Source organism: Psittacula echo (assembly GCF_963264785.1).
Source record: "Psittacula echo genome assembly, chromosome: 5".
NCBI lineage: Eukaryota > Metazoa > Chordata > Aves > Psittaciformes > Psittacidae > Psittacula > Psittacula echo.
The window spans coordinates 83,573,021-83,596,416 of record NC_137739.1 but is presented as its reverse complement, the minus strand read 5'-3'; the positions used below and the strand labels follow the sequence as shown (position 1 = coordinate 83,596,416).

Sequence of the window (23,396 nt, the reverse complement as noted above, 5' to 3'; positions counted from 1 at the left end):
CAGCCACTCGTCCCCATAGGGATCGCCTGATGGGAAGTGCTCCAGGAGCACAGGATGCGCAGCAACAGGCCCTGCAAGGCCAGTTAGAGGAGCATGGTCACCCTCAAACACTGGGGGAATGCACCCGTGGCATCAGGCACAGCACTGGAGGGCTGCACCCCTTCTCCCTATGGAAAAGGGGTCCTGCCAGCACCACAGCTCCCTGCAATGGGGACCAAGACTTCCCTGCTTTTCCTGCTTTTCCGCTCCACAGAGCACAGGCATGGCGGGGAAGAGGGAGCCGACGCGTGGAGCATGCCAGGCCCAGGCACACTTGCCCCCATGAGCGAGGTGTCTGCCCGCTGCTGCCAGCCCGGCTCCATCCCACAGGCTGCTCCGCACCGCTCCCGGGCATCCCCCAAACTGTGTGGAGCTCGCAGGGTGAGGGGCTGGGGAGAGGCGGGACGAGGGAGGTTCAGCCAGCACGGAGCAGAATGGGAAGCCAAGGGACGGGAAAGGGACTTCAGCATGGAGAAGGAGAAGGTGGTGGCACACAGCAGCACCCCTCCTGCTCCCCCGGGACCCCACCAAAAGAGCAGCACTCCGTCCTCAATCCTGCATGTGAGCACGCTACCGCGTAGGAGTTTCGGGGTACCAGCAGCAAGCCAGTTGCCAAAGACCCTCCCGTCCTCCCCTCAGCACCCAAGGACTCCATGCACCCCCTCAGCACCCTCACCCCTCCTGCCCTGCCTTCTCCCCCTCCTCACCTGCCTCCCAGGAGGCAATTTCCTTACCTGCCTTTCCCTTTCCACTTCTCCTCCTCCTCCCGCTGTTGCTCCCGCTCCCTCCGGGGCTGCCGTTCCCGTCCTCCCGTTACTCCTCCCTTTCGGATCTGACACTTCCCCCCTTTCCTCCCCGCTCTCAAACCCAAGCTCCCCCCGCACCGGCCCCCCTTTGGGAGGAGGAAAGAACAAACAAAACAAGAGATTAAATTCGCTTTCTACTCAAGAGCCCCCAGCGCCAGGGGCACGGAGTTGCCCGAAGTAAATCGGGGAGGAATCCTCCCTCCCTCCCTCCCTCCCTCCCTCCGAGCCCCCTTGCCGCTCCCAGGACTCAAATACCCCTCCTTTGCTGAGATAAGGGAAGTATCGGGAGTATTTACTCCCACACAGCACCTGCATCCCTTTTTCCCAGGGCAGGAGGCTTCGTCCACATCGAGAAACACTCAGGAGGGGAGATATGGAAGGCAGTGGGGCCCTTGGCTGGCAGGTTTAGTGGGTAAGTCCCAGAGTAAAGGTTGGACTTGATGATCTTAAAGGTCTTTTCCAACCTGGGATTCTATTCAAAATAGAGAGGGGCTGCACGTATGGCAGGGCTGGAGTGCAGCCCTTGCTGCTCAGATAGAGGAGGGATCAGCCACCATCCAAACACTATCATCTCCCCACCTGGACATGGTGCAAATGCCAGTGTGAGGTTTGGAAAGGAAAGAGCTGCGCGCCGATAGCCCAAAAGAGCAGTGCCCCCCAAAATGCACAGCGTCCCAAGGGCCTGCCCAGCGCAGCGGGAGCAAGCAGGATGGCAGCAGGAGGAGCGGGAGGCTGGGAATGTTAACTATGTGGAGACGGGCTCTACCTGCAGCTCCCCCACGCCTGGCCCCCGGGCTGGGGAAAGGCAGCAGGCTCCATCCCTGAGTGAGTGGCAGGAGAAGCGCTCTGCCTGCTTCAGCCCTGGTGGGATCCCGCTGCAGGGTGCATGGAGAAGGCACCGTGCGGTGGGAGGAGGCCACCACGGCAGCAGGCAGAGGGATTGGGATGCAAGCTGCCTGCATAGCAATTTAGATGCAATGTAAATTGCCCCCCACTCCATAACCCAAGGGCGAGCGGCGGCAGCAAGCCCCAGCCTGCCTGGCAACGCCAGCACAGAGCTTGCAAAGGCACCCAGCGAGCTGCAGGGGAAGGCTGGGTCTGCGCTGAAATCACTGCCCTGCGAGGCATCGACCTCCCGCTCAGGCAGGGCTGTGCTTACAGTAGGCACTCGCTCCGCAGCAGCACCTTCCTGCCCAGCACAGCCCCAGCATGGAGAGGGAACCCCCGGGGCTGCCCCACTGCTCTCCTGAGCCAGCAGCTCCAAAAGAACCCTCCCTTTGCTCCCCTGCTCATGGAGCTCAGTCTGGCACTGTCCCGTGGTATCCAGGATGAGCCAAGTGCTCCCGCTGAGCTATGGGCTTATCCATGCTCCTGGGGAAGCCCAGACCTGCCAATGGCACTGCTTGGGCAGGACTTTGACTCCTGCTCTGGCTGATCAACACTGCCTCACCACACTCTTCTCCTGGCTCCCCTATCTTGCCCACTCCCTATCAGTGCCTGACCCGCTGCAGTGTGCCCCAGCTGGGGCAGGAGCAGGTAGGTTGCTGGGGAGCCCAGGTGAGGTAGAGGTGTTTGCTTTAGGATGTTTATAGCAGTGGGGAGGAGATGACAAGCAGGAAGGCAGCTACAGCCTCTCCTCCCCCGTGAAACGTTAAAGGCACAGCAAGTGCAAGGCAAGGGCTGGGAGCAGCTCACAGGCAAGCAGTGCAGTGGGTACTGGCAGCTGAGCTACAGCAGCAAGTGTCCCAGCTCTGCTGCCCCTCTGCTCTGCCCTGGTGAGACCTCCTTGCAGTCCTGCATCCAGCTTTGGGGGCAACAACACAAGAGGGACATGGAAGCATTGAAGCAAGGCCAGAGGGGGCCACAAAGATGCAATGAGGGCTGGAGCAGCTCTGCTCTGGATACAGGCTGAGAGAGCTGAGCTGGTTCAGCCTGGAGAAGAGAAGGCTCCAGGGAGACCTCGGAGCAGCTCCAGTGCCTGAAGGGGCTACAGGAAACTTGGAGAGGAACTTTTTACAAGGACATGTAGGGACAGGACAAGGGGAATGGCTTTAACCTGACAGAGGGGAGATTGAGATGAGATACTAAGAAAAGATTCTTCCCTGTGAGGGTGCTGAGGCACTGGCTCAGGTTGCCTAGAGAAGCTGTGGCTGCCCCATCCCTGGCAGTGTTCAAGATCTTATTGGAACTAGATGATCCTTAAGGTCCCTTCCACCCCTACCATTCTATGATCCCATACCCATTCCTGCAGCTGCAGCACTCGTTCTCCCTGCCCTCCCTGCTCAGTCTCCTTGCTCACACCAGACGAGCGCAGCCAGCAGTAAGATGAGAAGTTTCCCAATACCGCTGGCTCCCAACCGCAGCACAGGAGCACAAGGCAGAAGTGCTGTTGGCAGCAGGTTCTCCTTCCTCCCCCACGCTCTCCTGTGAGCAGGTCAGCGCCTGCTTTGGCAGGGACCAGGGACATGGCAAACACCAGAATGAGGTCCCCTCTCTTGCTCCAGCCCCAGACTCCCCCCTGGGCTGTCCATGGGCTGATGCTTTGCTCCTCCAAGATCTCTGCTTTTTCTAGGAGCACTGCTCAGCTGGCCTTCGCTCTCCGTGGCTCTGCAACCATCAGGTGAACAGTTAATGCTTAGGGAGAGCTGGCAGTGGGAGCTTTCCATTGCATCAGCAGGCTTCCCCCAGCCTCGCAAGCACAGAAGTGAGCAGCTCTGTTTTCCCACAGCACCAGATCTGGCAGTAAGGCCCACGGCAGGGTGGGCATCTTAACCTCTTGTCTCCCATGGAGCTAACGTGCACCTATAGAGGTGATGCTGAGGCACAGCAAGACTGTCTACAGGTCTTGCTGCCCCCTTACTGTGTCCCCCCAGGGACATATGACACATGTTCCCCCCCATTACACATGACGGGATGGCCTGGCTTCTTCCCAGCAAAGAGCCGCAGGGCAGCCAGGAGTGATTTTGGGGCCATGCCTGTTGTCTTACCTAGCTGCAGGCAACAGAAACTGCAAATCCTTCTCCCAGGCCTCATTTCTGGAGCAGTAACAGTTTAGCTGACCTGCTTAGACTGGGGCACAGCAGGAGCACAACACAGCAGCTTCATAGGCTCGCAGGAGGCGAGAAGGGGCCTGACAGCCATGGTGAGAGCTGCAGAGCAAGAACTGAGAAAAGGCAACCGGGAACAATCTCTTCTGCTCTCACAAAGAGCAAGGAGGGGACAGGCTGGTTCCTCCTTCAGCAGATCACCTCTGTCAGATGGGTGCTGAGCTATGACGCAGTCACCTCCCTGTCCCCCTCTGAAACGCTGCCACTCGAGGGGGGGCCGTGCCAGCCGGCGGATGCCACACGGGCAGTGCAGAGCGGGGCAGCTGCTGGAATGTACAGAGGCGGAATGGAATTTGGCCAGGAGAGCAGATTAAAACCCCATGCTCGGGATTACCATCCCTGCCTCCCCGGTCTCATGGTAAGCAAAGCTTCAGTGAGAATTCCACCTTCCTATTTCCCTGGAAAGAGCAACCTGTGGCAAAACAGGCACCGTATGCTAGAGATGAGATTGAGCAGCAGCCATGGGGTTGGATACCAGCACATGAGCTGTAAAAGAAAAGAGGTCCCCAACTCCCCACTGCCTCCAACACCATCAGGGTACGGAATAAATCCCAGCCTGGGACAGCTGTGCCTCGGTTATGGCTTATTTTTGTGCACCAACCTCTCCTATTAGATCATCTCCACACACAGTTCTGCTGCTCCAAGGGTTCAGCTTTTTATTCTGCAAAGGTCACACTGAAAAGCCACCCTCTCTGACAGAAGCACAGCACTTGGGGAAAGGAGCTAACAGCCACTGAAGGGTGTTGGTGGAAGCTTCGAGCTTGGCTGAAGCTGGGACTTCTGTCACCAGACTGATTCCTTGTTTCCAGAGGAAACAAGCAAGTTCAGGCTGGGTCTGACACAGGAACATGCCTCGCTGCTTACCTCCCCATGTCTGAAACCCCAGGAATGCACCAGGGAGCAACTCCTCTTGGCAGGGACTCTAATCACGAGGTCCTGCTAGACACAGGCTGCCTTTGCAGAGCAGCACTGCAGCCAGCCTCCCTGTCCACAACCCAGAGGGAGAAGGGGCTGTGCAGGGCAATGTGGGAGTCCAGGGCCACGGCAGACCAAGCAAGTGTTGTGTAGGAGGCTTAACTCTACCAAACACACTGCGATGCTTACAAGTTGGGCAGCTGCATTTTGCCACAGCTCTCAGGCCACCCAGCGAGCAGCACTGTCCCTAAATGCTCTTGCTCCTGTTAGGACCAAGAGGAAGCGGGAAGGATGCAGGTGGCAACAGCCTTCAATGGCATCTGTGGGGACACCAGGGCAGCAGAAAGCAGGGTGCTGATCTGCACTCCTCTGCATGTGCTGCATTGGACCCTCACTGCAGCAGGGGATGAGCAGGACAGACCCTGAAAGCTTGTGCGTGAGCAGAGCTGCAACACACTGGACACAACACCCAGGACACCCACCCAGACATGCCAACACCCCAATGTGCTGCTGAGACCCCTCCCAACAAGCTGATGGAGGATATACCTGTTCAATACACTGCTTCCAGGTTTACCTCCCTGTACTATGGGTTGTGTGATGCCAAGAGGATGCTCAGCAGGTGAAGTATTGACACTGACCGGCCTTTTTCTGGGCCTGCTGGAGCATAAGCCTAACTCTGGAGAGCTGCTCTGACACTAACACAGACTGGATCAAATCTCTTCCACATGCCCACCAGTCAGCACAAGAGGGACCAAACCTGGGCACTCTGCAGAAGCACCTCCAGGCACTCACCTGCCTCTAGAAACAGAAAAGGAAGAGCATTTGGACTGATCTCCAGCTCCCTTCTCTCTTGCCGGGGTTAGGTTTCTAATATCTGCAGTTTTGCTGATGCCTGTGCTGCAGCTAATGCCCAGCTCTGAATCCATTAGGTTCACTGTGTTCCGGTCTCCGGATGTGCTCCGGGCATCAATACCTGTTCATCCCTGCCATTTCCCGATGCTTCCACTGCTGTGGGCTTGTGGCAGATGCAGTTCTGGGGTCAAAGCCTGTTCCCGTGTCTCACCACCCTCACAGTAAAGAACTTCCTTCCATACAACCCGAACTTCCCCTGCTTAAGTCTAAACCCATCACCCCTTGTCCTACTGCTACAGTTCCTGATGAAGAGTCCCTCTCCAGCATCCTTGTAGTCCCCCTTCAGATGCTGGGAGGCTGCATCACCTCATACAAAATTAATCAGGTTAATTATAGCAAAGGAGGCAGAGGGACTCCAGCCACCCCAGACCAGCTCCTCTGCATGGAAAAGTCCACAAGAGGCAGGACACCATCCTCCCCACCACCTCTGGGAAGGCGCCAAGGACATGGCTGTGATCCAGGCCCTCAGGTGCCTGCCGTGCATGGTCACTCTGAGCTGGGTGAGTGGCTTTGGGTGAATAGTTACTGATTGAAAACTGCAGTTTGCACACAGCTCAAGAGTTCTTTGCTACTTCCAGACAAGTTCTGGACAGGAACAGAAAGCTTTGTTTCCCAAGCAGAAAAAAGTCTCATTTTGCATTGTTTTGTTGGAAACTGAGCTGTGTTACATTTAGAAGAAAAGATGAAGGGGCTCTCAAACCTGGCTGAGTTGGGTTGTGGTTTTTTCCCCTCCAGCTTTTCATTTTGGGCACTAAATCAAGCAATTAATTATTTGTTCAAGTTTGCTCTCCAGACAAGCTGTGAGCATCACGAGCCAAAGGGCCAGAGCAGCTCTGCCCAGGCAGCCGTGCAGGCAGTGGTGCTGTTTTCTGTGCTAAAGCTCCTTTCAGACCTCAGCTGGAGCACCCTTGAAGCCAGCAAGCACAGGGGGAAGAAGAGCAGGACCTCTTTGGTGCCCTACCAAAAAGGCATCACCCTAATGGGTAACCACCCAAGGCAACTCCTGTAGTGGGCACAGTTCAGGATGCACGAGAGGTCACAGCAACTGCTTGGAGCTGTGCTTGGAGAAGGGCTTTCCATGCCAACTGTCCTCCACAGTGCAAGCACATCGCACCAAGGTCCTTCACTCCACCTGACACTGGAGCAACTCTTCCAGATGCCATCTCTTGCAGCACTGAACTCTTCTCAGCATCGCGAGGGAGCCAGGCACGCACACAGGCAAGGAAAGGCAATCCCCTCACTTCTCCTGCATGCAAACCAACTGTGCCACAGAGGAGGCTGATGCTCACCAACAGCCAGAGCTCATGGATGCAGCCTGGACTGGCCCAAACTGGGATCTGTGCTTGAGCAGCCACTCCCATGTCTTCCTTGCCCAGAGCTATTCCTGGCACCGGTGCCCTCAGTGTCCAAGCAAGGCTGAAAGCAGAGCTCGTCCACAGAGGAATGGAACAACTGCACTATAAATAGCAAAGGAGGATGGCTCAGGGCAGGCTCTGAGAGACCCAGGCAGTGACAGTGCTGTCCACTCAGGGTGCCCTGAGCATTTCCTAAGGCCTGAAGTGACACCTGAGCTACAGAGAGCCTACCTTGCAGACAGGCTCCTACACAGTGTGGAGGAAGAGCTGCTGGCCAGGCTAAGGGACTGCAAACTTATCTGCAATAAAGCACAGGGGGTATTTTCAAACTGGGAATGAAGTAGCAAGTGATGGGGGCAAAAAAGAGAGAAGTGGATTCCAATAAGGGAGGCATTTCCCAAAGCCAGACAGTGGAAAGGGGAATACTCCCAACACCCGACCTTTGTACTGGCCATTCCCAGCACTCTCCCCTCCTGCTGCTCCTTGTGTTCTCATCCCTGTGGCTTCTCACACTGCTGAGCTAAACCCTGAACTCACACACCAAAGGACAAAGGCAGGGAAGGAACAGCATCCCTCAGCTCAGCCAAGCAGCAGACGAGTGACTCAGGACAAAAGCTCTTGTCTTCTGCAATCCACAGCAACCTCTGTGCAGCGCCCAGTCTGCACCAGGAGTGGGACAGAGGCATGGGAGCTCAGCCCATCCTGTGACCATCAGTGTCAAGGTTCCCTCCTACCTCCAGGAAGAGTCTTATCCTTGCCACCACACTCATCCTCTCTACTCCCTCTTCCCTGCTGGTGCCTCTCTCTGGAACAGCAAATATTCCACCTTCCCCTTCACACTGACAGCATGTAAAGGGATGTAAGCCTCCACAGATGAGGATATGACCAGCCTCACACAGCACTGCCTGGCTGCAGTCTCTTGCTCTCAGCAGGGAGCCCTGTGCTTTCAGCAATGCTGCAGCACAGCTCTCTTGGGCATACACAGGGAATAAGAGCACAGGAGACACAGCTGGGAACACAAGGAGAGGTGTGTATGCACAGGGAAGGCACAAGCCCTGAACGGAGTCACCCAGCATGTAAACACATGCAGACGCACACACAAGGAAGCAGTTACTTCCTCTAAGGGCTCTTCCATCAGAACAGGAAGACAGCACTCCAAAGAAAGGCCACAGCAGAACACCAAGCCCTCGCTTTGCTGCTCCTGGAGCATCAAACCCAGCCAGGACACAAGAAGCAAAGATGGCCAGTGCAAGCTACAAACCCACCTTGAGAACATCAGAAATTCACCACTCGCTTCCCTCCTTCCCAACAGCTCTCCTGTCACCCCTCATCCCCCCTCCCCTGCACAGTAAGCAAGGGGAGAGGTAGAGGTCTTGAGTTTGGCTGAGTTTCCACTCTGGCGGACAGAAGCTCAGTAACAGAGCGGGCAGGATGTGAGCACCCATTTAGGCACAGGCTCAGTAGCCCCCTAATCTGCACATTTCGGACTCTAAGCACTTCACTGTGCTCTCTAATTAAACCACAGAGCGCAGAGATTGCCAGAAGGTGGAGAACAAGGAGGAAGAAGGAAAGGAAATAGAGGCTGTGGCTTAAAGGCTATTCCTAGTGGCTTATATGCAGGGGGGGGGAACAGGACACCGGTAGGGATGTATTTTACTTCAAGTACTTTATGCCAGGGCTGCTGAGCAACCTATCGCCTCCCCAATCCAATCCATAGCGGGATGAAAGGGAACCTGCATGATGGCCTGGGCACGGTAGAGGAGGGAGCGAGGGGCTCCATCAAGCCAAAGCTTTACCTGTGGCAGCCTTGCCTGGCTGGCCATGACTCCCTTCCTGGTTCCCCTGCCTCCTGGGAAACAATACAAGCTCCAGAACAAGCTCGTTTCCACTCCACAAACCTGTCTGCACAGAAGAGCCTTGTTCAAGCTCTTATCTGGCTCCAGGCTGGGGAGGGGCTGGTGCCTGGCTGCCCTGGCACCCAGGCAGGATGCTCAGCTCTGCCAGGCTCGTTCAGGGCTGCCTGGCAGGGAAAGGTTTCCTGGCACAGGTAAAGAGGGAAACCTTTAACCACAGCCCATGACAAAGAAAGCAGTTCAAATAATGCCCTGCTTCCCTCAAGCTCTGCTCAGCCCCACGTGCCTGTGCGGAGGAGGCAGCAAGCCTGAGCCTCCATTCCTCACTGCTTCAGGACAGCGCTCACCAAGGAAACTACCTGAGCAGTGGGGACAGGAGCTCTCTGGGCTGCAGCACAGGGAGCAAGGCACAGCTGGGAACAGGAGCGCAGCGGAATGGCCTCGCTTCCCGAAATGCTCTGCCTCCAGCTCTGACCCACCAGACCGAGGGGGTGCGTGCGTGCAGGGGCAGCCTGTCACTCCAGCATCCCTCTCTTCCCTCGCTCCTATTCTTTGGCATTCCTCTCTTCTGTTTGCTTTGTTTCAGCCTTCAATGAACAGGAAGAAAAGGGAAGGAGCCTTGACAAATCCGATCAAGGCGCAGCCACGCTGAGGCCCCCTCCTGCTGGCATGCCAAGCCCTGCACTAACGAGGGGTAGAGGAGAAAGAGACGTGGCTGCTGTGAGCAGTGCCCCCCCAAGAAACAGTGTAAGGGACAGAGGGAAAAGAAGCTTCTAGGGCAGAACAATGCCAGTACAAGCTCCCATTTCCCCTGGCTCAGGGAGCTTGTTCCAGCTCCGCAGCCCAGGTCCCAGCCACCTACTGCCCACGACACCAGAAACAAGCAATAGACCATAGTAGTGTTTGGGGAGAAGGATCCAGGCTTGCACGTTCAAGGGAAGTTCAACTGAAACACCCTTGGAGATGGAACCTCACTTTGTTCCAATGACTCATGCAAGGAATCTGGCCTTTCCCTCCAGAGAACTGGGCCACAGGGGCTTACAACTGCCAGTGTTGTCTGCACATCCTCCCCACAGGTCCCAAATATCCACACACCCAGTAGAGAGGAGACCCACAGAGTCAAGACCTTCTGCCATGCAATTATCCCTAGTTGACCAATTTGGGAACAGAAACACTAAGCCAGGAAAGGAGCAAGCACACGTAAACCGTCTATTTAACAAGCAAGATAACTGACCTTTGGAGGCTGCCAATGTTGCAGGGATGGCTGGGAATAGCTGGAGAAGCTGGCAGGGCCTGGTGGCGGCTGAGGACCACCCTTTAACCAGGGATTCTCAATGCGAAGGGCAGATAGCACATCTCAGCTGCACTTGAGGGAGCTTGCTGTCACCTGAAACCCAAAAGACAGTCACATGAAGAGCTACTGCATAAGAGAGCTCTGGGGACAAGCCCTTGCACAGCCAAGAATGTCATAGATCAGCAGCACCCAGCACCTTGGGTTTGTCCTTTTCTCCAGCCTGTGACAAAGCACAGCTTGGCCTCACCCAGGGCTACCCAGGCAGCCTATGTGTGCTGCATGTTCCCACTCCCAGATCACTGTAGCACATTCCCCAGCCACGCAAGGACTGTACACGTGTCCCCAGGAGCACTGGCAAAGCCACAACCAGCGTGCAACACACACAGTCCATCGCAACACACACAGTCCATCACAACACATGAGTCCTCACACTGATTGCAGCAGGACAAGGAGCTGGGGCAGGGATCCAAGTTCCCTGGTCCCCTCCCAAACATGATAGCAGTAGCAAGTGTTTAGCTTGTGAGGCAATGAAGGGATTAACTATCACGTCCAGTAACCTGAGCGCCTGTGACATACCCTGGGCAGTCCCAAAAGGGGAGTCAAGAGAGCCTCTCCAGATAGATGCACAACAAGGAGAGGGGAAGGATAAAGGCAGAGAAGAGAGAAGGCAGGCAAAACCCACCATGCAGCTTGCGCTGCAGCCTGCACATGCAGGCTGGAATGGGTGATCCCTTCTCCCAGGAGGCTACAAGGATTATCACCTCCTTATGGAGAGAAAGCCCAAACCAGAAGGACAGAGCCATGCAAATAAGCTGGGCAAAGAAATCAAAGAATTGGGAGGTTTGCTTTAAAGCCCCTCTATCCACACATCATTGCTCCAAGATGCAGGAGGAACAGGACCTTCAAAGCAGGTAAACCCAACCAAAACCATCTTTGTGGTCTGCCCCACCTGTTTTAAAACCCTAATCAGAGAAGTATGCATGCAGTGTGCTGGGCACCAGCTCTATTGCAGCCCTGCAACCACAGCAAACCCAGGTCAGCCTGGTACAGCACAATATGGAACAATGGAGACAGCAGCAATCCCAACAAGGGCTGGAAATAATTTACAACATGTAGCCTGTGAGTTGCCCCCTGAACAGTGAAACCAAACAACTCGAAGTCGTAGAGCACCACAACTGCACAGCAAAACACTCCTCCAGCTACAAAACCTGACATTACTTCTGCTTTGTGAGTCTCCAGCAGTATCTGGCTACAAGGTGGACATGTATGGACACTACAGCACACTTCAGTGAACAGACACCTATTCCCTCCATTATCCACACTCTGCTTGTCCTGATCTGTCAGCTTCCACCTCAGACGAAAGAAGTCAAAGGGGAGAACCTCAGCAATGGATACCTCTGGAGCAGAGGAAGCAGGATATGAACCAGGGTGCTGCACCCACCTGGCACACATCCCTTTTCCAGTCACAACCCTCCCTGTGGTGCTACTAGAACCCTGCATTTCCAGGGAGCAGCTCAGCAGGTAAGCTGGCTCTTACCAAGCCCCTGGCACCCACCTGCGATAGGAAGAAGAAGCTGCCAGCAACAAGGCTGGGTCATTTCAGTAGCAAAGAGCTGGAAAAGCAAAAGCACCTTCAGCATTGCCAATTCTGAGTGGGAACAGCAGACATGTGCCTGCCACACATGGAGCTGAGCCACACAGCACAGTCACCAGCATCAACAGGAAAGCAGACTTCCTACGGGCACATGGCAAGAGCATCACCTCCACGGTAAAGAGCTCACCTTCACTGGCTCAATACCCAGTGAGTATGAGCCACCAGCAGCTATTGACACACATGGGACCTGCAAGACCTGCGTCGTGGTGGAACCGATCTGTGTCTGCTGCCTTCTCCAGGCAGGGTCAGAGAAGCCAAGGTGAGATGAGAACCCACAAGCAGTTGCCTCCCTCACCCCAAAGCAGTTGCTTCTCCTTCAGGGCCAAGCTGCATCTCTCCCTTGGAGTGTTTCCATTGACTTAAGCCACCAGAGAACCGCATGTCCAGAAGTTTTTTCCAAGTGCATCACATGGTTATTAAAAGATACGGCCTCTCCCTCTCAGCCTTTAGCACAGGCAGATTTGGGACGTTACAGGAGAGACGGCACATTGCTGATGAATCAGGGAAGGGAGTTATCCAAGTAACAGCCTGGGGCTCTACATGGCTTTCTGGAAAAGGCATTGGGAGGCAGGAGGCGGTCACCATCCCGCAGCAGGGCTCTGCACACATTGCCAGGTGTGTTGTTCCTCCTGGGAAGCCAAAACCAGTCTCTCTCCTGAGATGCCAAGTCTCAGCTAAGTTGGGAAGGGCAGGGGCACCCTGACAGCGAACAGCAACAAAACCTCTCCAAGTCAAAATAGGCATTAAAAGGCCCCTTAACCTGGTTTGACCTGGGTTTCCCTTCCCCTCAGGCTACCGCTTCAAGCAATAGACCTGTCAGCAACACTTCAGGAACTCAAGGACTACCCCACCAACATCCGCAGCCAGCTGCTGCCTTTCCAGGCCCCGGGAGGGCTGTCGGAGGTCAGAGGCACAAGCTGCCACCACCAGCAATGCCATGCACGGGGCCTGCATTGCCCTTGTCTCCTCATTTGGACAGAGATTTGGAGCTCTCCTGAAAGGTGCTGGCCTCCAGCACCGTGAATGATTCAGGCCTTCCATTCTAGGCAGGGCTCATGTGTCAGGGACTAAAATACTCCCTGGATATGCCTTGTCTACAGGTTATCTGGAGTGAGTCACGATTTATCCCAAAGTATTGCCTGAGCTCATCCAGAAGCAAGAAAATTGATGGCCACAGCGTGGTGTGGGAGCTGAACAGAGCAGGAAGGGATACCCCAAGGAGACAGGGCCAGAAAGGCCATCGCATCCTACACCAGGACTGCTCCCTTCCAACCACAGCTGGAAAGATCCACATCCCTCACCTCACACTGCAGGCTGCTTCCTCCAGCAGTGGAAGGACAGCAGCGAAACATGGTTGGAAAGAACATCCACTTTCCCCACAGGTACCAACCTCCCAACACAGATCGAAGCATCAGTTATAGTGAATCTATTCTTCTACATCCCACCCCGCTCTAACACATCCTCACCTACGCCAGCACCCTGCAAGGCATGTTTGGAGCAAGGCTTCCTTAGGGTGAGCTGCCTCAGACCCACAGCAGTGCTTTGCCTGGAATCAGGCTCCCCAGGAACAGCATGATCTCGCAGATCTCAGCTAAGAGCGAGACGCTGGCAGCCAAGCAAGTTGGACTGAAGCACTGTACCCAGTGATGGGCTGGCACAGTGATTGCTTTTTTTGGTTTGCTTCTTTTTCCTACATTAGTGCTGAGCCTGCACCCCTCGTCATCAGAGCACAGGAACTATTTGGCCTCAGTTACAGCCAGTGGATTTCCAGTAAGCACGAGCCCTTGGCACCCAGAGTAACAGTAAGGGCTAATAAAAGAGCTGCTCGGAGATGTTTCTGGGTACAGTGGAGACAGAAACTAGCCCCTCATCCCAGCCTTTCACCTCCTGCCCTCCCAATGCTGGCACCATGAGCCAAGGCGATTTAAGTCTTGCTCTGTCTCATGGGCTCACTGCTGCTCTGAGACACCACCCTTCCTACAGTGCTCCCTCACAGCCTATTTACCATAAAAAGGCAGCTTGATGCTACTCAAACTGTCCTCCAAACTCACCCACTGTGGGAGGGAGATGTGCAGAAAGGGGAACAGGGCAAACAATGGGTAGGAGGGAAGCTGTGGGCAAGGGATGAAGAGGCAACATTGGCCAAGAAGCTTCTCACTCAGGGCCAGAACTGCACTATCTGCCTCTGCTGCTGAGAGCAGCCCAAGGACTTTGTGCATCAAGCTTCACCTCTGGCTGAAGACAAGGTGTCTTTGGCAGGCTCCTAGGCGGCCGGCTCTCAGATTGCTGTCTGCCAGAGCCGGAGCTCCTCCTTGAAGGAGAGCAGCTCCAGCAGTCTGCACTGGATATGCCCCTAGAGTCACTGTCAGTGCACACCTATCGCCAGCCAGCTCACACCTCTGCCACAGGCTTCAGGTGCTATCTCACCCACGCCGGTACTTCCACTAGCAGCTCTGCCTCTGTGACATTCAGAGGAGCCCACAGGTAGCGCTGCGTGTGAATGGAAAGTTGGGTGCAATCCATGTGATTCTGACTAGAAAGGTTTGTTTAGCACCAGACTGTTTGCCAGCAGTATCTCGTGCCCTTGTTGAACTCAGCCTGCTGGAAAACAAACCCTCGGGGGAAGGAGGGAGAAGAGGAGAGGAGAGATCAGAAAGGATAAAGTGCCTGCCCATGCAACTGTAATTCTTGCCGAGGAAGCTGCAGGCACACACTGTGTCTATTGTGTGGAGGTAACTGGACAGGAGGAAGGAGGGGCAGCTTGGCAGAGCTCCTTTTTGTGCTCTGTGAGAGGCCACAAAACACCTTCCTTACCCTTAAAGGTGCGGCAGGGAGGCACAGAGCTGTGTTCATGTGCACCAACCGCTGATGATCTTTGCACTGCAAGGTGTGCCGAGGGCCAGGCCCAGCTCAGGGCAGCAGTGCAAGGCAGGGAGGGCACCAGGATAACTCTCCCTGGGTGAGCAGGAAGGCAGAGCTGGATGGAATCCATGCAGCCCAGCATCACTCGGCACGGCAGGGAGGAGGAAGGGATGGCCTGAACACAGGTCTGAGCCCTCACTCGCACCAGGCTGTACCCAGGCAGGTCACACACCTCTGCCCCCCGCCTGGAAAACGAGGGGTAGTGCTTAAATGCTGTAAAGAACAGAGTGAGTGAGGCTGGGCTCCGGGAAAGAGCCGGGAAGCACTGACAGCACGGTCCTGGCTGCCTCCCTGCTCCTCCTTCAGCGCTCCCTCCTTCCTTCCTTTCCTTTCCCTGCCCTCCGAAGCCTCCTCCAGCCCCAGGTTTCGGGCAGGGACACACACACACACACACGACGGAAGACGAACGCGACATTGTCAGCCCCGCGTTCCTCCCCGATCCTTCCCCATTCCCTGCCCGCAGCTTGCGGCCCCGAGAGCAGTTCCCCCTTTCCCACCCTCACTCCCAGCGAGCACGGAGCGTTCCGCCTGCTCAACAGCGGTACTGCGCTGCCCGCTCCGTCCCACCGGACGCTTCCCGACATGAAGGTGCAGGCACACGGTGCCGGGGCCACCCGAGCGGGACCCCCCATACCCATCAGACCCCCCTCCGAGCCCACCACCCCCGACCCCCACGGGGCACCCAGCACTCACCGCACCGCCGGCGCTGACACCCCGGGCACGGCGTTACCGGCTCCCAGACCCACGGAGCGGCGGCCCCGGGCACGGACCGACCCCCGCCCCGCTGCAGCGCCCGAGCCACGCGTCCCTCCGGGGCCCCCAGAGCTGACTCCGCACCCTGCGGTACCACGGCCCCGCCGCACAGCGCAGAGCCCGGCCCTACACAGGCTCCTCACGGGGACCGGTGCCTCACAGCCCCACACGTACCTGCCCGGCGGCGGCCGCTCCGGCTCCTTTAAACCGGCCCATCGGCCGCTCGGCGCTCGGCCGCTGCGCCTGGCTCGCTGTCTTCGCTTGACTGGGGCGGGTCTGTTGCGCAGGCGCGGTGGCGGTGTCCGGAAGCGCGGTGCGGAGGGAGGCATGGCGGCGGCAGCGCAGCTGGTCGGGGGCCGCGGCCCGGTGTGGCGGCTGCGCCTGCTGTGCCAGCGCTACCAGGAGTACGTGCGGCGGCACCCGGCCGCCACGGCGCAGCTGGAGGGCACCGTGCGGGGCCTGTCCTACCTGCTGCCAGGTGCGGGATGGGGCGAGGGTCGGGGCTGGGCCGGGGCTGAGGCACCTGCCCCCGGGCTGCGGGGCACTGGGGCCGGGAGCCGGCTGGTAGCCGCTGTCGTCCCTTCGCAGGTCGCTTCTCGGACTCACACGCGCTGTCGGAGCTGGGTAGGTGGCAGCCGATTCCCGGCCCCGTGTTTTGTCCTGTGTTCCTCCCGCAGGCTCTGCGCATCTCGCTGCTCTTCTGCTCTCGTCCCACCCCGCAGGGAAGAGGCAGTAGTGCCCGGCTGGTTTGTGTTCCGTGCTTCCCATAACTGTGGTGTACCTTTCTTCGCTTTCTAGTGTACTCTGCCTCCAACCTCCTGGTGCTCTTAAACGACTGGATTATCCGAAAGGAGCTGCAGCAGAGCTTGCCCGTGGTAAGGCTGCAGTGTGCGGGAGGATTTGGGCCACATGCTTTCTTCCTTGCAGAGGATCTCAGGGAGTGTCTGTAGAAATTAACAGGTTTTGCTGTGGCCTCTCTGCTGTCAGGTATGTAGAGGCCGGAGGCAACATCTGAACGCCCTGCCCAAGCTCCTGGCTTGGAGAAGTGGCCAGAACACTCCCTGGACCACAAAATCAGTCCCTGACTTGCACTGGGAACTTTGCTGGGTTTGTTTGAGGTCAGAACTTGAGCTGGGCAAAGGTGTTGCCACATAACTGTCACTGTGCCAGAGCAGTGGCTCTGGAGCACTGAAGCTCTGATTCCATCCCATAGACTTTTCTTTTCCATATGCTATTGAGCAAGCCAAATGTAAGCACCTTGCTTCTGTGTCTCTCTTGCAAAAGCTCCAGGCTGGCTCCCAGCACTTGTGAGACCCTTTGGGGGCATGAGGAGGAGGGCATTTTTTCCCAGACAGGCCTCTTGTGTTGCAGGCCCGCCTGCTGTGTGGGTTTGGGTGGAGGCAGGTCTTTGGCTGGACTGACAGGCATGTAACAAACAGCAATGTGGAAGATTTGCTTCCCCGGTTGTGAAAGGCTGATGTGAAGTTCAGCTGTCTTGCTTTTATTGGTGCTTTTCAATGAGTTAGTCCTGGGGTTGATGGCACCAGCAAGTTCTTGTGTGGGAAGCAGAGACCCAGACTGGAAAAGCGTCCGCTGACTTGTGGTTCCTGCCTGGAGTCTAGACTGGTGCTGTATTCAGCAGGCATTCACTGTAGTGTGACTTCGCATCCCCTTCCCTATAGTGACCATACACCCTCATCAACTCTAACAAGAAAGGAGGTTCATTGTGTAATCCAGCTCTGGGACAAGGAGGAGGAAAGTTTTGCTGTGCAGTTTGGGCACAGTGCCACAACCCAGGAGGCAGTCCTGCTGTCCCACCTGGGATAGAAGGCAATCCAAGATGCAACTGTGATGTTTTCCCTATTTCTGGGGTAGTGGCTCTGTGTGATACTGTAGTGTCTTGAGCTTGTGCATAGACTGGCTGCAGTGGGGCATCACTTTTTGTTTCTGGGGTTGTGACTTCCAAGCCCATCCTGTGCTTATTTCTGAGGTTCCCACCAGACTGGGCTGTACTTCTGCCCTGTTTAAACTCCCCTGCAGAACCTGCATCCTGTCCCCCTCCTCCCCTCTGTGTTTTGCAGTCGCTGCCCCAGCAGAAGCTGCTGACCTGGCTGAGTGTGCTAGAATGCGTGGAGGTCTTTGCAGAGATGGGGACAGCCAGGGTGTGGGGGGAGATGGGCCGGTGGACCATCATTGTCCTCATCCAGCTGGCTAAGTAAGTGCTGCGGTCGGAGGGGAAGGGGCAGCATGTGCTCGGAAAGGGGATCTGGAGGGGTCTCAGCAGTACCCCTGGAAAAAGTCCAAGCAGGACTGAGCTGCCAGTCCCTGAGGCTGGGGCAGTTTGGAGCCCCACAGTTTGGTGGGTACTGTGCCACAGAAGGGGACATTTCCCCCTCTCACCTTGCCAGTTGCCCTGAGCAGACCTGAGTGTTTCCCTCTTCTGTGGAAGCCACCTTCCCAGCGCACCAGGAACCCACCTCCGTAGCCTGGTATTGAAGGCTTCCACGTGTCTGCTCACAGAGCCATCCTTCGCCTCCTGCTCCTGCTGTGGTACAAAGGTGGCATCCAGATGTCTCCTCCCATCGTGCCGCTGAACAGAGAGCAGCAGCCTCTCCACCACCAAGGTGAGCCCTCGGAGCTCCATCATTGGCTTGGTGCCTCGCTGGGCCACATGTCTTGTCCTGCTGGGAATTACTCATCAAAGCAGCAGTTTAGGTGGCACAGGGAGCTGTAAGACTTCAGTACACAAGGCTGAGCTACACTGAACTTTCCACCCTCTGCAGAGCACGAATTAGCATAGTGACAGGGTTGGCCTACAGTCAGGAAGGAGGGGGTTGAGGCTACAGTCTAAGGCTGGAACTGTGAGCCACTGGCTGAACTGTGAGTCAAGCTGTGTGTCCCCTGGTCTGGCAGTGAGGAAGGAGATCCTAGGCCTGGGTGATGCCAGGCAGATTTAGATTTTCATCCTATGTGTAATGTTAGCCCCTTCAGCATGGTATGGTTTGCACTAGGTCAAACTTTCAGCCTGGCAGTGTACGGAAGGGTGCTGCCAGTTCTGGGGTCAGGCACTTTCCTTTGAAGCCTCACCCCTGTGGCTTTTTTGTCCCGCAGACATGGAAGACAGCTCCTCAGGAAAGGATCAGACCTATGTTGGCAAGCGTTCCAGCCGTGTTGTGCGCTCTCTTCAGAGCAGTAAGTAGCTGAGCCCGTTTTCTGTCCTTGCCTGAGCTGTTTCTGCTCTGCACCCTTTATGTGTGAGCTGGGTGTGGGCAGTAAAGAGCAGAACCTTCTATTGGGACATACCCTGTCAGTCACTGTGGGTGGGGGGATATGAAAGCAACAGGGAAACAGCCCTTCAGCTTGATTATGCTTTAGGAAGCACAGACCTTGCAAGTACCTTTGCCTGCTGTGTCCCCTCTAGCGGCAAGGCTGTGAGAGTGCATGTCAGCCACAGCATTTGCTTTGTGCTCAGCTCTTCAAGCATTCCTGTTTCACACTTTGACAGTGCAGAAAGCAGCAGGGCGGTGGTGCGGGGAAGCATGGGAGGAAGGTTTTACTTGTGTTAGTGACCTGATGTGCTTGTTTCAGCCCCATCCCTGCAGTCCCGGCACTGGGGGTCCCCCCAGCAGAGGGAGGAGTCGCAGAGCCGAAGAGCAGAGGAGATGAACCAGCCTCCCACCCCTCTGGGTCTTCAAGAAACCATCGCAGAATCCCTCTACGTTGCCCGTCCTCTGCTCCACCGTATCCTGCCCTGGCTGCGGGCGGGTTCAGGCCCTGGTGCAGGGCACTGCCATGCCAGGCTCCAATCTTTCTGCCCTGCTCTGTCTCGGCAGGGCCTCAGGACTCCTGCCTTCTCTTACACCTCAAAGGCTTGCCTCAGCTGCTGGAGTTGTAGGTGCGAGTCCTCCAGCCCCTTCCCTGGCCCCCGCCCACAGCACTGCCTTAGTGTATTCTGCACTCAGCAGAGCTTTGCTGGCACCCACGGGGTGCTTGTCTGTATGCCTCCTGTTAGGTGTCTCTGGTTCTTTCCATTCCTTGACTGTGTGTTCCTAGTCTTGAGTTTAGGAGTGTGGGGCCAGAGATCGTGGAAACCCTGGCTCCTTTCAGCAGTCCTGGACATCTCAAGGTCAGTCTGAGGAAGAGGCTTTGTGGGTGAAGTTGGTGGTAGCTGAGCATCACACTTTCCCCTGTTCTCCACTCCTGGGCAGGCCCCACTGAGAGAAATACACACAGGGGCTGGTCTTTAGCTCGGAGATTGACACTAGGTGTCTTCTGCAACACATAGTGTGCTCTCTGCTTTGAGCTGATGCAGCCTGCTCTGCATAGAGCTGAGAAGGGAGAGCATTTAGAAATGCACTTTCTCCTTGCTGACTGCTGTTGCTGTGAGTTAGCTCTGTGCCCTTCTCCTTCCAGTCTGAGCTTGCTGAGTGATCTGAAAGACCTGAACAGGCGAGAGCGAGCGGAGCTGAGGCGACGAACCATCCTACTGCTGTATTACCTGCTGAGATCTCCTTTTTATGACCAATACTCAGAGTAAGGGGCCCCTGCTGGGCTTTTGCTGAAAATTTCCCTTTTAACAGAAATAGCGTCAGGGGACAGGGTGAGTAGATCTGAAGAGGTCTGGGTGCCTGTGACCAGGTTAATCTGAGGCCTTGTGTAACAGCTGCCATTGCTGTTTGTGCATTCAACAGCTGGGGCAGGAGGTATCCTGCTGGATTTGTTCATACTCTTTCCCTTCCTAGGGGCAGGATCCTCCTTCTCCTGCGCCTGCTGGCTGATTATGTGCCTGGAGTTGGCTTTGTCACGCGTAAGTGGGCCCACTGTTATATCCCTGCTCCTATTGGGTGGAGAAAAATCGGGCAGAACATTTGTCAGTTGGTTTCCAACCTGAGGAAGGAATTGGGAAGTCCTTCAAATGGTTAGCACAGGTGCACCCTGTTTTAGACTGGAACAGGAAAGGATGAATTGCTTCCTGACTTGTCCGCAGTGGTAAACTTCTCTGTGCCCTCCCAGGCTGCAGAGCTTGGTCTCTGCCACCTAGGCCTGTTCTGGGTTCCCTTTCTGCACTTCACCAAAGGCCTGCTTTGCAGCCCTGTTTCTGAACCCTTGATCCATCCCCAGTCTGCAGTGCAGACACGAGGGGTAAATGGGTGCCTTGAGGTACTGACCCAGGCAATTAAAGGGCCGAACCAGGTCTATCTTCTAGTCCTTCACCAGAGAATCTCTTTATTATGGGCCAGAATTCCACCTCCCCCTCTTGACTGCTGATGTGAAACCTTTTGTGGAGTGATTCAGGACAGCGATGTGGCGTTAGATCAGCCTGGCATCATGGCATTGTCCGTCCTTTTGGGAGGTCACAAAGCTGGCTAGCTCAGGAGCTGCTTCCTTCCACTTAGTGCTTTCAGAGAGGCTTTGGAGCCTGCATTAAGCCATGTACTACATAAGCATTTTCACTCTACAGCAGTTGCTTCTGCGTCTGCACCTGCTTGTTATTGCTGAGTTGTCTTCCCTGTGCCACAGCAGTGTCCTTCTGACTCACTGCATCCAGGTTTTCACCTTACACATTGTAGACCCCCCCTTCCCACTCAGTCTTGGATGTGTCAGCTCTGAGAGAGTGGTGTCCCACACCATGGCTGTGTTTCACACCCTGCTTGGTGCTGCTCTGATCTCTGCCACCACATCCCAAAGTTGTCTCCCATCTTAACAAAAGTAACTGTTATATTCCTGGGTTCATCTGGAGGTTTGGGATCATAATTGTTTGGTATCATAATGAGAGGGAGGATATATATATAGCTTGTATATATAGCTTGAAATTCTTGCCTTTCTATGCGTGATTCCTCTGCTCTCTTGTTTCAGGGCCACTGATGGATTACTTGCCTGCTTGGCAGAAAATCTATTTCTATAACTGGGGCTGATGAGAAGATGATGATTGTTCTCTGTGAAGATTGTGGCTGGACATTTCTAAGGAGAGCAAGCAGGCTGGGAGGGATGTTGATAATGTCTGATTTTCAAACCATCAATGAGAAGCTCCCATTCTGCAGGGTGGGGAGGGGGGGTGTATGTATTTTTAACAGATCTAGCTGTGAATGGTGGACACTACATGCGTGGAGGGACCCTGGCCACCTCTTTCTCTGGACCGTTCTGTGGCTACAGTGATGGTGATGGGACAACCTCTTTTTTTAAGCACTTGATCTTTGTCCTTTTGTACAGCTGCGCTATCATAAAGCCAGGCAGCACAGGGGTTTTTTGGAGAGCACTGTCTCCCACCTCATGGCGCTGAGGTTGACCTGCAGCCTGCTTGTGTTGGCCCTGCCTGGGCAATCTGCTTGGAGCGGGCTTGTCTGTCAATAAACTGACTGAATGGGAAGAACTGAGGTGAAGGACCTCTCCCTCTGTGTGGGATCCCCTTCTGTGTGGGTCTGTCTCAGAAAGAGCAGCTTTTGTAGTTTTGGACCCTGGGTTACACTGTCCTTTAGAAGCCTCTGTAGTAGCCTTTCTAACTCCAGGTGCCTGGTTCAGTCCTCAGTTTCCTGGGCTTCCCCTGGGGGTACAGAGCTTCGGTTTGAAGGCTGTGTTCCTAGCACCTAGCTGTGTGTGCTAAAAGGGTTTGCAGGATGGCTGTCCGCCAATGCTCATGGGCTTGGCCAAGGGCAGAGAAGAGGAGAAATGAAGAGATTCATTCAGCAAATACTGTTCTACACTAAATACAGGGCCAAAGAGAGGCCTGGGCTGCCATGGCCACATTTCTGCATCAGCTCTGCTAGCTGAGGGCCAGTTGAGGCATCACGCTGCTGTGGATGCTCCCTTGGCCAGGACGAAAGGGCAGCCAGCTGGTGGCACTGTGCAGAGCTGCAGAGTGCCAGATGCCTTGGCCAAAAGTGGGTGACAGGAATGGTTCCTACATGGATCATTCTCCAGGAACTCTGGCCTGCAGGGATCACTGCTTTCTTGCCTCAGAAATAGGGGGATAATGGATATAGCACACACCCTCCCTATGGGCCAGTTGGTGACAACAGCGGCAGTGGGCTCTGTGTTGGCACTTTCCTGTAACAGCAGTGTAAAAAAGCGGTGAGTGAACTGTGCTCCCTTCATTTGGGTATTGCAGGGGGTCACTCCTGGGGACATGGAGGCACTGAGATGAGATGAAGGGATTTTCTTCTGGAGGGTTTGCAAGGGAGGAACATGGTGGTGGTGAAGGACATAGAAAGGGAAACAGCCCTGGGGCTGTGACTGCACGGGAGGGATGTGCACCCATGCAGGGAGAGCAGTGAGCAGAACCTGGGCAAGACCACACAGCCCAGGACCAGAAGCTGATGTAGCAGGAGAGGGTAGGCAGCAACACCTGAGTGGGGGTATGTCTCCTGCCAACCCAGCTGGTGTCCTGGGGCCTCTTTTGTGACCTCACTGCAGAGCCAGAGTCGGGGTGCACCATGCAGTGGTGGCTGCTGCTGCTCGCCCTGCTGCTGGGGGCTGTCCTCCCGCGGCCCTTGGATGAGAGGTGATGGCATTTCCCTCCTTCCCTTCCTCCCTGCTGCCCTGGTACCTGCAGAGGCACCCCAGGGCTCCTGGCGTGAGCACCAAGCCCTCAAGCCCTGGCTGGGCTGGGTCAGGACAAAGGTGCGTAGGAGCTCTTATTTCAATGCGGGTGAGTGCTGTAGGGTCTCGACTCGCTCTCACCCCTGGTTTTCCTCCACAGGGCCAGCTACTCGGTCCCTGAGGACTTCTCTGCTCTCCTGGAGCTTCCACAGCAGCACTTTGGCTTGGTGGATGGTACAGCATGCTCCCT

General features: G+C 55.7%; 1 protein-coding gene across 6 annotated transcripts; it reads left to right on the top strand.

Annotated features, from left to right (window-relative positions):
• The first annotated feature begins 15,918 nt into the window (after nucleotides 1-15,918).
• PEX16 (peroxisomal biogenesis factor 16) lies at nucleotides 15,919-23,044 on the top strand. 6 transcript variants are annotated; one of them, XM_080619824.1, is made up of 11 exons: nucleotides 15,919-16,088; nucleotides 16,199-16,234; nucleotides 16,409-16,485; nucleotides 17,692-17,825; nucleotides 18,131-18,234; nucleotides 18,722-18,802; nucleotides 19,199-19,351; nucleotides 19,664-19,736; nucleotides 20,024-20,143; nucleotides 20,353-20,417; nucleotides 21,467-23,044. In XM_080619824.1, exons 1-11 carry the CDS (start codon nucleotides 15,938-15,940, stop codon nucleotides 21,523-21,525), a joined length of 1,053 nt encoding a protein of 350 aa, XP_080475950.1. In that variant the 5' UTR covers nucleotides 15,919-15,937; the 3' UTR covers nucleotides 21,526-23,044. The 6 variants fall into 6 exon arrangements, 5 of the variants coding, with proteins under 5 accessions (XP_080475950.1, XP_080475948.1, XP_080475949.1 ...); XR_013957083.1 differs by having other exon boundaries at nucleotides 19,199-19,736; nucleotides 20,024-20,210; nucleotides 21,467-21,534; XM_080619822.1 differs by having other exon boundaries at nucleotides 19,199-19,736.
• Nucleotides 23,045-23,396: the final 352 nt, after the last annotated feature.